Here is a 15,057-nt window from a genome sequence, read left to right as displayed (position 1 = left end):
CAAGTTGTGAGAAATTGCTCTATGTGTAACAGTCCTACCAGACATGCCTCCCTAGTAGCCCTGTATTAAATGCAGGTGGTAAAGAAGCGGGGAGAGATGAGGCAGCATAGAATTGCAGCTCCCCCCCCCCCCTTCTGTCAGCCCCAATGGTCTAGTAAAACGTTCTATAAGCTAATAATGTTAGCTTGGTAAATAAAACTATTAATGTTACCAAGCTGCCTTATATGTCCCCTTTTTTCTGCCAGTACTATGCAAGGGAGACTGGCTTACAAGCCCTATGTTTTCTTCAGTCCCTGCCCTACCTTGCTTTCTCTCCTTTCTTCAGATAGAAGACTAATGGGGAAAGCATCAAAATAACATAATTATATTTGGATTTTCCATAATAATCGAATGAACAAATGATGTTGATTCATTCGGAAATCCAAGTGTGGTAGCAACCTATTTCCTCTACTTATCTTCTTTAGAATCATTATTTTAAAGGGGGCTTTCTCAGCTCATACATAGATCTGGCTTTCATCCAATATAGTGGTAGTCTTCCATAAATCATATCACTGCTTTATGTTTCACCAGTCAAAATGATTACATCTTCTTTCCCAGCTCGTCTCCCTTTCATAAGTTACTTTGAAAGCTAGGTATTTCTACACGTTCTGTTCATGTACTTCCAGAATTGTACATGCTGCAGCACACTAAGTAACCAATTATTTTTCTTTTCCTACAAATATCATATTCTGCCATTGGTATATCGAGTGAGCTTTCCTCACTGTGATGTTAACTATTACTGAGTATAGTCCAAAGGCACATAGTTATTAGAACATTAGGCAGTGGCACATCGTTCCTGGATACACTCCACATTTTCTTTCTGCACAAAGAGGATTCTTGGTGTTATCCTTCTATTAATGTGTTTCAAGAATGCCTTTCAATGAAGGAGTTGAGAACATATCTCTTGTGAAACCTATAAGAACAAAGTTTCCATGGCAACAATTCGAGAAAACTCAGGGGATTCCTTCCTTAGTCCCCCAACCCATTTTGAATAATATCCACTACATCTAATAGATCTCCACAAAGGTTTTCAATTATTATGACAATATTCAGAGATGAAAATTGGCTGCTATAATGCATTGTAAAAGCATTTTCACTCAAACGTACCTTTTTAAAAAATCCGTATTTTGTTGTATTACAACCTGGAATTGAAACAGATGCAACTGGCATTGTTGCCGCTTGGCATTGTGGCCACTTGTAGGTGCAAAATATGTTTACTGTGGCAGAAAACTTGGCTCAACAAAAATAAATTGGCCCTTATGGTTTTCTAGTATCACCACTCAACTTTATTTTCGTATGGTCCCTTGTTCTAGAACAGCAGTGGACAGCCCCATGAGAACCAGAGACCAAATTTTTCCCAGGCCCTTCCATGGGCTACACATCCCATGGCAAACCCAAGTATTTCATTTCCTTCTCAAAATTGCCACGGGATATGATGTTACAGAAGAAAATGAAGGTATTATGAGGTTTTGGAGTGCTTGTGGTACTGGGTGGGGATATTTTTATGATTCCACACTTCATCTTAGAAACAATAGTAAAGATTCTGTAGAGGAGCCAGCCAGCATATTAAAAGTGACAATAAAAGTTGCTATCTAAAACAGGTAGACGGCTCTAAAAAAAAACAACTCGGGAAACCCAATTAAACAAACAGACTGGTTGCTAATAGACGAATATGAAGAAAGGAGAAAATTAAAGAATCATCAATAGAATTTTTATTAAGGGAATATTAGAAGAAGGAAGTTTTATTATGCTAAAATCAGGGTAACACAGAACATTATAGAATAAATAATTTTGAAACCGCAAAGGATTGGAAGGAAGTCACCAGGATTTTTTTTCTCTTTTTTTAGTTTTTTTGTAGTACAGCTTGTGTGTTACTTTCATATCATTCTTCTTTTCTTACTTTCTTTGTACATTATTGTTCTCCCACTTTACATGTATAAAATGTTTTCTTTCCTATCTTATCCTTTCTCCTACCCTTTCATTATCAATATGTATGTATGTGTGTGTGTATATATATATGTGTGTGTGTGTATGTATATATATGTGTGTGTGTGTATGTATATATATGTGTGTGTGTGTGTGTATGTATGTGTGTATATGTATATATATATAAAACAAATAGATGGCTAATGTTTCCTCCTTGCTACATGTTTAAAATAGCAATAAGGAATGGGGAGGGTACAGTTACACCTGACCATACTTTGAGGTTCTAGAACAACTTACACTGCCATTTTACTCTCCATTGTGTGTGTGTGTGTGTGTGTTTTAATCAAATAACACAAATTACATCAAGAGTTATAGAACCACAGATTGTATATCTGACAGTGCCAGGGAAAAAGTATATGCACAGGTCGTCTGTGACCAGCTGTGTTAGAGAATTCAAAGAGGCATGAATGGAGGGTGAAAGGGAGAAATGTGCCATGAGGAAGGCGCATCAAGCCAACTCTGACCAGGACCGCACTTCCACTTGGAAACAATGTCCTCACTGCGGGAGAACATACGAATCAAGAATAGGGCTCCACCCACCACCAAGACACTTTGCTTGGAGGACCATCATCCTCAGACTACAAGGGATCGCCTAAGTAAATAAGTAAGTAAGTAAGTAAGTAGATAAAGTAAGTGAACAGGCAGGATTACTTTTAATATATATGTGTTATTGTGATAATTTTATGCTTCTATTGTTTTGTTTATTTTATGTTTATGCTGTTTTACTCTGTATGTTTTGGTGATGTTACTTGGAAACCGCTCTGGGTCCCCTTGGGGAGATACAGTGGTATATAAATAAAGTTTTATTATTTATTTAACTTAGCTGTGTGTTGTTGTCCAGTGAGAAAAACTGGTGTGCAAACAATGTGTTTCTATATACAGCTGAAACCTGCCATTCTTTTCCTGGTTCTCTTCAACCCATATGGCAGCCCTTGGATGTAAATCATAAATTAATTGAGATTAGTAGGATTCACAGAGATTCAGAGTTTCCTCTTCTCCGGGGCTTTAGGGCAGCAGCAGGGATCTCTGCAGCGCTGCCAAGAAAACAAACAAGTTTAATTGCCTGCTCTTGCCAATACTGGACTGCAGGGCTGACATATATCCCTCTACCCCAGAGCTTTCCAAACATTTTATGTTGGTGACACAGTGTTTAAACGTACATCATTTCAGGACACAGTAATTAAGTTTTACTAGCAAACCGGAGGTTAAACCAACTCCTTATAAGAGATATGCACACATGCACAAATTGTTAACAGTGAAATGTATAGGGATACAATATAGCTCATGAAAAAATTCATTTAAATTTTAAAATATATATTATTTCTAAAATAATTACATACATTTCCGAGATTTTTGTCATTTTCTCATGACATCTTCTCATGACATTTGCATGATGCACCTACACGCTGTGCCACAGCACAGTTGGAAAGCTTAGCTCTATTCCTTCACATTAAAATAAATATAAAAATATTGGGTGACTTTATAAGACTGGCATAATTCATCATTTCAAACACCAATTCCTATCATTCAAAAGCATAATAATGATAAATTATAGTCTATGAATTAGCAGGATGATATTTTTAAAGGTTTACGAACCCCACCACCACTACCTAAAAAAAAAAAAAGGAGAATATCTAAATTAGAAAGATCATTTACTCTTTTCATTTTGAGGCAGGGGCAATGCAGCACATTACTGCTATGCAAAAGCAATGACTTTGTGTGTGTAAAAATGATGTTTTAAAATGAACCAGCAACGACAAAAAGAGGATGTATCTATCACTGTTATGACTTAATTCATTGACCCAAAACAATGATACACTATGGCACTGACAAAACAAATGTGAAAATAGCAACTGTATATTTTGTCTTATATCTGAAGCTAAAACAATACCTTTTTTAAAAAATGAAAATGGGAAAACTAAAGACATATTTAGGATCTTATTAGATGCAGGGAGAGGAGCATCTTCTCCCTGCTTCTCTCTGCTGCCGGAACAGAGTCCCACACATAACTCAGGGCTACTTCTGACAGGACTCTGTGGGGCTCTATTGTGGCAGCAAAGAGAAATGTAATCCAGATTTATTTATTTATTTAAAATATTTATACCCTGTCTTTCTCAACCTCCGTGGAGGGACTCAGAATGGCTACCAAAGAGGCAACAATTCAATGCCAAACATAATATAAAACACATAATAAATTCATCCACAAAATTAAAATAATTCTAAATATACATTAAAAACCCGCTCGTGAGATTAAAATCACCAGAATTAAAGTCGTCATCCAAAGCAGTCCAAGCCCGGTCCAATAAATCTTGTCTTTTCCAGTAAGCAAACTATTCTGTGAATGTCTGATCCCAGTTGAGTCCAGTATTTACTTGACTCATTGAAGTAGCGAAGAGCAGGCAAAGAGGAAGCAGGGAGAGATAGGGAAAAGACTTGGAAAGAAAAGAAAAACACGGACCCCAAGGGAGGGAACAGAACCCTCCGCTGTCCCCTGCTTCCCCGCTGCTCTTCTGATAAGGTCTCAGATCTGATGGTTTATCCAGATTGGCAAAAGGCCCTGGGAGTTAGTGGGAGTTGCTCCTAATGGTATCAAGTCTTTTAATATCCAAATGATGTACTTTTTGCCCCCATCTATTTCTGGGGAAGTCCTAAAACCTAACCAGAACTTTTGAAACTCTGGGCAGGTATTGCTGATATAGACAGAGGTTGATTATCTCAATGATCCATTACAATTCCCATTGATGAGTTTCATGGGGAGGTCAGGAAGAAAGCGAAACCCTGCCTACACGACAGTTAACCATATCCACCACAGGACAACATAATATAGTATAGTCGACTAGATGTAGGGCAGGAGCAATTGTTATGATGCACCTAACAGTATAATAAGATGCATTTTTCCAATAATATTAACTAATTGAAGAGTCCTGAGTGATCAATCACCTCTACCCCATCCTCATTAGCACATCCCCACCCTGGTCATGAATAATTCATGGCCTAACGTCCAGTTTACCTCTCATATTTTAATGAGACAATAAATCAGCTTCTCTCTCTTTCTCCTAACTATATATTTCCTTCTATGGTTTTTACTCTGTTTGTACGTCATACAAGGGCATCAAACAAAGCTTCTTGTTGGTATTTGAATCAATCCCCATCGGCAACTGCTGTGATTTCAGGAAAGCATAAAGAATTATTTCCACTGAATGTGTATTGAAATGTTTTTGCTTTTTTCTCTCCATATAAAATATTTTCTTTGTGTGGGCAAGCAGAGTAGGGGTTCAGCTACTGCCAGGAGCCCCAGGTCCTTTTCTGGCCTTGATCCATAACAAATTGATCACACAACACAGGCATCCAAACAAATAACAGAGAAACAACTAACAAAATCTGACATGCCCATTTATAGGCCATGACAACAATCCTATGCGTAGACATCTAAGGATAACCTCCTATGAACTCCACTTTACTTACTTCTGACTCATAGGTTCAGCTTTGCTGAATTTTAACCAAAGATATTACCACCTGCATTCAAAATAAAAATGTTCAATAAAAAGATTTTTTAAAAGATATTCAAAAGGAGCAGAAAGCAGAGAACATCCAAAAGAATCCACAGGGGGCGGGGTGGGGGGGTGGGGGGGGAGGAGATATGTCTCAAGGTGCTGAAAAAGATGGCTATTTTATGAGTTTAAAAGGGCCAATGTTTCTGCCTGTGATGACTCCAATACCTTCATCAGGTGCTATTTAGAGTCAAGTTCATACATTTCTTGAAAATTGTAAGTGGTTGGAAAGCACCTGGTCCAAAATGCCCTAAACTCTGATTCTAAATTACTGCCAATTAAGACTCTGAAGGATAGACACAGGTCAAAATGTGGGGCTTCTTTTCAAAACATATCAAATCCAGCTTATTATTTATTTATTTACCATATTTATACCCCACCCTTTTCACCCCGGAGGGGACTCAGAGCAGCTTTGCAACAATTAGATGCCTTAGAAACAACATATAGTTAAAATAAAAATTTACATTATTATTATTATTATTATTATTATTATTATTATTATTATTATTATTCTCCGCCTCCATCTCCCCGAAGGGACTCAGGGTGGCTCACAAAAGGGACATGGCCTACAAGTACAGATTAAAAACAAGCATAAAAATACAATCAACAACAAAAATCGATAAAACATCATAATCAGACAACATAAAAACAACATAATGGCTGAACAACAAATGATGGATTCGGACTCATGATTCCTAAGTGCAATGATTCCTGCATAGAGCTGAGGGAATGTGCAACAAAACAGAACAAAGAATGAAAACATCTAAAACATTGCACCAATTATTAAAACCACACAGACCAAGATTTTTCCAGAACCATTCCAGTTGTCATTACACATTTTCCGTATCCATTAATTGCCCTTGAAGCTACTATCTGAAGGTTTGGTCCCATAGCCAAATTTTTACTTTCTTTCTGAAGGCGAGGAGGAAGGGGGCTGATCTAATCTCTCTGGGGAGGGAGTTCCACGGCTGAGGGGCCACCACTGAGAAGGCCCTGTCTCTTGTCCCCACCAACCACGCCTGCAAAAGAGGTGGGACCGAGAATGAGGCCTCCCCAGAAGATCTTAATCTCTGAGCTGATTCATAGAGGGAAATATGTTTGGACAGGTAGACTGGGCCATAACCGTTTAGGGCTTTATAAGCCAAAGCCAGCACTTTGAAATGTGTTCAGTAGCAGACTGGCAGCCAGTGGAGATGACGTAACAGGAGGGTTGTATGCTCCCTGCACACCACTCCAATGAGCAAACTGGTTGCCACCTGTTGGACCACTTGAAGCTTTCGAACAGTCTTCAAAGGCAACCCCACATAGAACGTGTTGCAATAGTCTATTTGGGATGTAACAAGAGTGTGGACCACCGTGGCCAACTCTGACTTCACAAGATATGGGCACAACTAGTGCACAAGTTTTAATTGTGCAAACGCTGCACTGGCCACCTCCAAGACCTGGAGTTCCAGGCTCCGTGATGAATCCAGGAGAATTCCTAAGATCAACATATTTTACATAAATTAAAAATGTGCTGAAAATATGTATCACTTTCCTATAAAACACAATTTTCCAAGCCTCGTACCAAAGTGGTTTGATACATTTTGATAGTTTTGATCTGTACATAATATTTACTCCTAGCCAACAATGTGCTGCCACCTATAACTCATTTGTCATTTTTCTTTACTTTTTGGAAACAAACTCCGCAAATGCATTGGGATTTGAAAGCAAATGATATTCAGCCCTCAAAAGGCCAATATTTAGCTTTTCACAAAGAATGTGAATGTATTTCACCACCAAAAATGCCAACATTTAGCTTTTTATTAAAAATGCAAACAATCTTGCCAAAAGCAAATTTAAACTAGGAGAGAAAAGTGTGTGCAACCTCTGCCTGGTTATTTTTTGATGAAATTTTGGGAAATGCTATATTTGCTTTTACAAGAATGATTTTGTACTGATTTCAGAAACAAGCAGCCTCAACGTCACGTCTGATTTTAGACAGTTCAGATTTAAATGAACAGTTTCCTTCATTTACAGGAAGCTGGCACTGAAATGATCTGGAAGCATCCCATACATCAAAAATCCATATGATCAAACATTTCAATTACCACAGAAATCATGGCCTTTTTCAATTGTCCAACAATTTCATAAAATGCCATGGCTTTTGGGACTTTCCACCTTGCAACTGTTGCTTCTGCTCCAAAATCCATGCTCCTCTAGATATACCATGTGTAGGGTGCTGGTTTGCTGCTGGACAGATTTTAGTACTATCCCAATCTAGATGTTTATTTTCAGCTACACATTTATCTTCCTTGAGGTGCAGATGAGGTATGGCATTGGAATGATTTCTCTTATCCTCCCCATCTCCACCATGAACTCAACATATCTCCCAAACACTCTCCTCGAGTGTCTATGTTCCTCTCCTTATACACTATTGGTTTTGAATTTTCTACTTAATTTTTCAAAATAAAAATGTTTTTTACAATCATATTGCTAAAACAATTGAGTGTTATAGAGAAAATGAGGTAATTGTGTTTTGCTATTAGGCCACTTTAGAACCATGACTCAGTTGTGTTTTGCTATTAGGCCATTTTAGCACCATGACTCAAAAATCAAAGAAGAAAAAGTAAATACCTTATTTTTTTACTTTTGTGCAGAGAAAATGAGCCCTCCTCCAATCAAAAATGTAATGAAGGAATAAAGGTAAACAAAAAGAAAAACCACCATACTAACAGAAACCCATATTAAATTCACAAACATAATTAAGGTAAAGGTAAAGGTTTCCCTTTGACACTAAGTCTAGTTGTGTCTGACTCTGGGGGATGGTGCTCATCTCAATTTCCAAGCCAAAGAGCCAGCGTTGTCTGTAGATGCCTCCTAAACATAATTAGGGGACCCAAAAAGACAAGACAAATAATAAAATGGATGCATACTTGTGATGTTTACACCTGCCTGTATCAGAGGCTCCTTCAATAGAAGGGAAAAACACACTCTGCTGTGGGAGTAAAAAGTTGTCTTTAGCATTGGAAATTTGCTGGGACCTGAAAAACATGGTATAGTTAACAGGAAAAAAAATATTAATAAGTATAGGTATAACTTTCCCAAATCCTGACACTTTAGGTACGTCCAGAGAAGCCCTATGCCACCCACCATTCTAATGTCTGCTGGTCAAGACTAGTGTAAATGCAAAAACAAAACAAAACACCAGACTACAAAATCAGTGAAGAAAGCTCTAAACTTCCATACTTGCAATTACACCCTTCCTCTTGTTGTCTGTCTTGTCTTGTAATACTTTGCTGTTACTATTCTTGCAGAAACTTTATCCAGAAATGCCCTGTGAACAGTTTGGATACTTGTCCGAACGTATCTCCCTCTATCTATGATCCACCTCGGAGTTTACAATCGTCAGAGGAGGCCCTGCTCTCGATCCTGCCACCCTCGCAAGCGTGGTTGGTGAGTGTCCTTCTCGGTGGTGTCTCTCCCACCCCCCCACCCCCCACCCCCACTATGGAACACACTCGCCAGCAAAATTAGAGCAACTCTCTCATTCCTCTCCTTTAGAAAAAAGGTCAAAACATGGCTCTGGGACCAAGCATTTGGGCAGCTGACCAAGCACTAACAGCAATTGACCGATGAGAATCAACCATGAATAGACATAGGACTGGAACTCTGGCCTTTGATTTGGATTTGTGATTTAGGCCTGGTGCTGTTTTAATGTTTCATTTTTGACGTTATATTTTAAATATTTTAATGTACCTATATTTCTAATCCTGTTGTTCACCTAATTGTCAATTTGTTTTGTAATGTGATTGATGTTATTGTCGGCATCTAATGGCTGCCATTTGTAAGCCGCCCTGAGTCCCCCCTCAGGGGTCGAGAAGGATGGGGTAGAAATGTTTGAAATAAATCAATCATAAATAAATAAGGAAGAAATTGACTGCAGGGAGGGAATGTATTGCCAATATTAACATAGTGAGGCCTTCAGCACTTACCAAATTAATTTGGACTAAACTGCTATGGAGATGTACCAGGAGCCATCACTGAAGCCTTTTTAGTACCCAGATGGCCAGCTAGGATAAAGGTACATTTGGGCCACCTACACTCACCTACACACCTACACTCAGTAGTACCTTGCTACGCATTTGGTTGAAACAAGGGACCCTCCCTTGGAGAGTAAAGTGGGTCTTTGTTATCCTTCTGTCGGTGAGTGAAAGCCTCCTTGTTCCAACAGGCTTTTGGGAATTTACTGCAATGTTGATTAATGAATATCAACATGATTTTAATTTTATAGATTTTGTAAAGATAATTTTATATGTTTTAAATAATGTATTTTGGGGTATTTTAATCTGTATTTGTTTCATTTTTTGTTAGCCACCTTGAGCTGCAGTATTGGGAGAAAAACAAGATATAAATAAATACTGTAGTAGTAGTAGTAGTAGTAGTAGTAATTACGCCAGGGAGGGTTTGCTTGTGCATGTTCTCTGTAGACAACAGGTGGGTTTATTTTCTGAGGAGGTGTGTCTGTGAGAAAAAGCAACAGACTGAATAAGGTGGCAGAATCCTAGTGATTGAGGTGTGTATAGATTTCTTCCAGGAGTAAATAGATCTCTGCTTTAGGAATGGGTGCGCGAGTGTAAGGTAGGGGATTTCTGGCTGGAATGAGTCAGTCTCACAGCCACCTGATTCCTGTTCATGACTGTCAGGACACTTCCTTCTATTTCTTTCATTGTGCAAATAGGTGAGTAGAGGTAAGTGAATTTCTACCTAGGATGAGTCAATTCCACCCCCTCTGTGCCAAGTCCACTGTTTCCTGCTCAAGACCATCAGGAGACATCCTTCAGTTTCCTTCACTGCACAATGTTGGTTGTTTGTGAAAAATATTAATGTGGCCTCAAAGGAGTGCTTGTGGATTATCATCACCATCATTACGTGCAAAAGGATGGTCTCCCCTCAGCCAGCTAGTCCATCTCTCAGCAGACATGTGTAAATGAGAGTATGATAAATTTGCTAGCCCTCTACATTTCTAATATATTTTCCAGGATATATGAAGATTTTTATGCATTTTATTGGGTGTTTATTCATTTATCAAGCACCTATGCCACCACTCCTAGAACAGCTAACATATCCATGGTGGAGAAAGGCTGTTTTGAAATCTGCTCTAGGATCTCAACACTTTAAGCTAGCCTTTGAAGATGGTGAATACTTACTAATAAGACCTTGAGTCTCAGAAATGTAATTTGCTGGGTCAAACAGACAGTGCCCGCACTTTGGATTTAGTGTGCACAGTACAAAAGAAGTGGAGAGACTCGCAGCAATTGCTTGAGCTTCACTTCTGGTTGCTTCCCACTGCTTCTGAAACTCTGGGCAATATCAAAGGAACCACACAGGGGAGCGGCAGGATATTGTCTCTGATGCTGTGCTTCAGCATTTGTTCATTCTGGCGGGCCTCCATGGCTAATTAACTTGAACAATATTAAAAGTCATTTATCAACGAAGATTAAGATTAAAGTAACTTTCATTGTGCTAGATTATATGAACAATCTAATCATTAAAAATGTTACAGTTCAAATAAAGGCCTTCGCAAAAGGCATAAATGGGGAGCTTGAAGTTGCTCAGCACAAAAGTTGCCTGGGATTCAACTAACCACATCTGAGAAACTGATTATCAAGAAATCTTATTTAACTGCTACCTTTGAGTACAACTTGGAGAATAAAATCACCATAATTTCCACTATTCCTTTCAATTAGAAACTTTGGGGAAACTTCAGCTAACAATGTTTTAATTTATCTTCAGTCAATATGACATTAGAAACTGTTTCAAGCCTTTTGTGTCAAGTTTTTTTTTTTTTTGTGCAAGAAGAAGAAACAATGATAAACACAAAGTAGTACCTTACAATGTATAGGCTATGGAATTCTTCTGCAGTCGGTTCCATATATCTATGCACAACATCCACAGAATTTTACATTTTACAGTTCCTTGAGAAGGGGACTATTCAGAAAGGGAAGAGTGTCTACACAAATAATTTTTAACAAATGCCTAGCACTTATCTATTAATTTAAAATTTAAGAATTGTGCTGTCTTGAAAAAAAAATTCACCTAGAGTTTGGTAAAGTTATTTTTTAGGACAACAGTTCTCCATTTCCTGATTGGTAAATAATATTTATTACGTATTTATTTATTATAATTGATTATTATATTCATTGACTGGAAAGACTGATTGGAAGGAGGCCTTCAGTAATATTTATTATGTATTTGTTTATTATCATTGATTATTATATTCATTGATTGGAAGGATAGATTGGAAGGAGGCCTTCGGTAAAGGACAGTCATTATTACCATGTTCAATCCAAACTTTTATTATGGTCCAAAGACCCCAATTGGCTCAGCAGTAAAAGATGTTTAGTTTACATATTTGTATAGTTTAAATTGTGTGGTCATACTTTTAATGTGAGCTGTTTTGAGGCTTCTTTGGGAGAGATAGTGGGGTATAAATAAACAACAACAATAACAAGTTCCACTGGAGCTTTTGCCACAAATACCATCTGCCTGCGACTAGAAACTGGTGAGATCAAAAGCCTGAAAAACTTACAGAAAATGAACACGTCAACTACTCTGGGACTTCCGAATTCAGACAGAGTTTCGGAGCACAGTACTCCTGACCTCACAATTGTGGGGGGAAACCAAGTATGAATCATTGATGTTGCAATCCCAGGTGACAGCAGAATTGACAAGAAGCAACTGGAAACAAGCTTAAAAACAATTGGTGCCGACAAAATTGCCATCTGTCAGCTGCAAAAGGCCACCCTACTTGGATCTGCACATATTATTCACCGATACATCAGACAGTCTTAGACATTTAGGAAGTGTCTGATATGTGATCGAATACAAAAGCCAGCATAGCGATCTTGTTTGTTGTGTGCTAATCTTGTTATGTATCAAACAATAACAGTACTAGTGTGGTAACTGGCCATATAGTTAGAGGAAGCTTGGAGCTGTAATCAAAAAATGTCACTTTCCAAATTCTGACAACATGTGGGCCTAAATACATTTTCTAGAGTTAATCTTCTGAGTCTGCTCTAGTTAGAATTAGCAAGTCAGTTTAGGTTTTAGAAATGAAATTGTGGAAGTTCCTGCATGGCATGCACCTATGACTAGTATTTGAGTACACACTTGGAAGAAGCTTACTCCATAAGAATTAGTTAATGCTATATTAAATGGGGGAGATGTCTATGCAGACATTTATGGGTACAAAGGTCTTTAGAGCAGGGCTTCTGAAACTATGGGCCCTGACTCCAAGAGGGATCCCCTTAGTTCAATGTTGGAGTCACAAAAAATTGGCAACAGTCAAAGGTTTCTGCATGCTACCATTTGCACAAATCTGTTAACAACAATGTGTGCAGTATTTACAGTGGACTCTGCAGAAAATGCATCAGCTGTATTCCACCTTGCAAATGCTGAAACAACAACATTATAACAATATATAAAACAGGTGTCAAAACCAACAACTAAAAATAAATTCAGTTTATCATCAGGGTGGGCAGACTGGTGCAACAATAATTTAAAGGAATCGTGGGAGTTGAAGTCCAAAACATCTGGAGGGCCAAAGTTTGCCCATGCCTGGGATATTCCATCTAAAACATAACTAAATGCTCTGTTTAGACTTGGATCTTATCTCCAAAGCATGTTATTATGCTTGTATTTGAAAATTAGGGCGGGGAGGGGGTCTGAAATCGCCAACACTTCTGATCCCAAGCCTTAGGGGTGAGAGATGCTCATCCTGTGGCCATGTAAACAAACCCGAGGGGGCGCTTCCAAGGGGCCCCTCCCCTCTGCCTTGACTTACCCATTAGGGAGCCGATGAAGATGAGCACTTGCACCACGACGGCGAAATGCCGGTAGGTCTGCTCTTCCCGGCCTCCCTGGTCCCCCCAGTGGCCCCGCCGCGCTGCCTCCGAGGCGTTCAAGGCCGGGGCGGCGAGGGCCTGGAAGGGCCCCCTCTGGCTCTCGTTGGCGGAGGGCGCCCAGCTCCCATTGTAGCCCATCGCTCTGCCCTTCCGGCCCTCAGCAGCCCCTCCGCCGGGATCCCAGGCTCTCGGTCTTGCAAAGCGCCCGGCTGGATCCGTCTCCCATGGCGGGGCAACGAAAAGACCCCCTTGCCATGTCTTCTCAGTCTCAAACCTTTGTCTTCAGGTCAGAACCGGGGAAAGAAGGAGGGGGAGTTGGCTGCCCCCCTCTCTTGCCTGTTGCCCCATATTTCTGGCCGGAATTCAAGACACAAGCCGAAGAAATGAAGCCGGGGTGCAAGCTATGCCGCTGCCGCTCTCTTCCAAAGCCAACCCTGGCAGAGGAGGCTGGGCAGCCCCTTGGACTTGGAGCGTTCCCTTCCCTTGCCAGGTCTTTGCTTACATCCTCTGCCCTGCTGACATGCTCTCTCCCCCAGAAGATGCTCTCCTTGCTTTCTCGCCTTGTTAGAAATCTATCGAGAGCGCTGCTCTGTCGCTTTTCCTCCCAGTCTCACCTGGTTTGGGATGGCTTGGGCTTGGGAGCCTGGACCATCTCGTGCGCGCTCTCTATTTGCGCTTCCAAATCAGACCCGCAACTCCTCCCCCAGGGCTGTCTGTCTGCACTGACAGCTGCCTCCTGCTTCTCAGTTCCAGCTGCCCATTTGCGGGCTCGGTGTCGTTTCAGAGAGAAGCAGAAAAGAAGATCACATGACCATTAGTGGTGGGCTTTGATATTTTTTTTGTTTGGGAGCAGCCATCTTTGCCTTTTTGGAGCTGTCACTTCCACCTCTGGATCAAAACATCCGTCTTTGAAATTGTGCTTGCTATATAAGGGAGGAAGATAATAATAATAATAATAATAATAATAATAATAATAATAATACAGTCAACAGAATGATCTTGTTTGCTGTGGACTCATCTTGGTGTGTTTCAAATAATAATACCAGTAAAGGTGATCCCAGAAATGATCTGCACACTGCAGTGCCTAAAGACCTTGGCCTGCACTTAAATACAATCAGCGCTGACAACATTGTCGCGATAAAGATGGATGCAGAGACTCACCAACACGGAAGCTTTTTGCCTTTGCCCAAGGAACAAACTCAGTCGTTATCTTTTGCAGAGTTTATAAAAGAACATATATACAGAGTCCAAATGTTCTCTTTGAGACACAAGCCTTGTGTAACTCCAAACTCCTTCCAGCAAACTCCTCCAGCAAACTCCTCCAAGCGCACCTCTCCAACAATCCATCTCCAGCGACCACCTCCAACAACCTACTCCAACGACCCACCTCCAACAACCTACTCCAACGACCCACCTCCAACAACCCACATAAAGGAGCTGCACTTTGGTTCCTTTATTCCCCCTGCAGCTGCCCCACCCTGGCTGCAATGACACAATGCCAGCCAGGTGGCTTGGCTCATTTCCTGCTGCATTGATCCATACATCACTTACTACTTCTTATTTCAAGCCCCCAGTGGCGCAGTGGGTCGCAGGAC

General features: G+C 40.0%; 1 protein-coding gene across 1 annotated transcript in view; it reads right to left on the bottom strand.

Annotated features, from left to right (window-relative positions):
* GPR176 (G protein-coupled receptor 176) overlaps positions 1–14,354 on the bottom strand; it is a 42,785-nt gene extending 28,431 nt beyond the window's left edge. The window contains exon 1 of the mRNA XM_060760152.2: positions 13,402–14,354. Within this exon, the coding sequence (XP_060616135.2) occupies positions 13,402–13,600 (199 nt within the window). The 5' untranslated portion in view covers positions 13,601–14,354. The remainder of the gene's footprint in view (positions 1–13,401) is intronic.
* Between the last annotated feature and the right edge of the window lie 703 nt (positions 14,355–15,057).

The sequence above is a fragment of the Anolis sagrei genome, chromosome 1 (genome assembly GCF_037176765.1).
Source record: "Anolis sagrei isolate rAnoSag1 chromosome 1, rAnoSag1.mat, whole genome shotgun sequence".
Lineage (NCBI taxonomy): Eukaryota > Metazoa > Chordata > Lepidosauria > Squamata > Dactyloidae > Anolis > Anolis sagrei.
The sequence above is the reverse complement of the archived record's forward strand: the minus strand, read 5'-3'. Positions and strand labels throughout refer to the sequence as shown.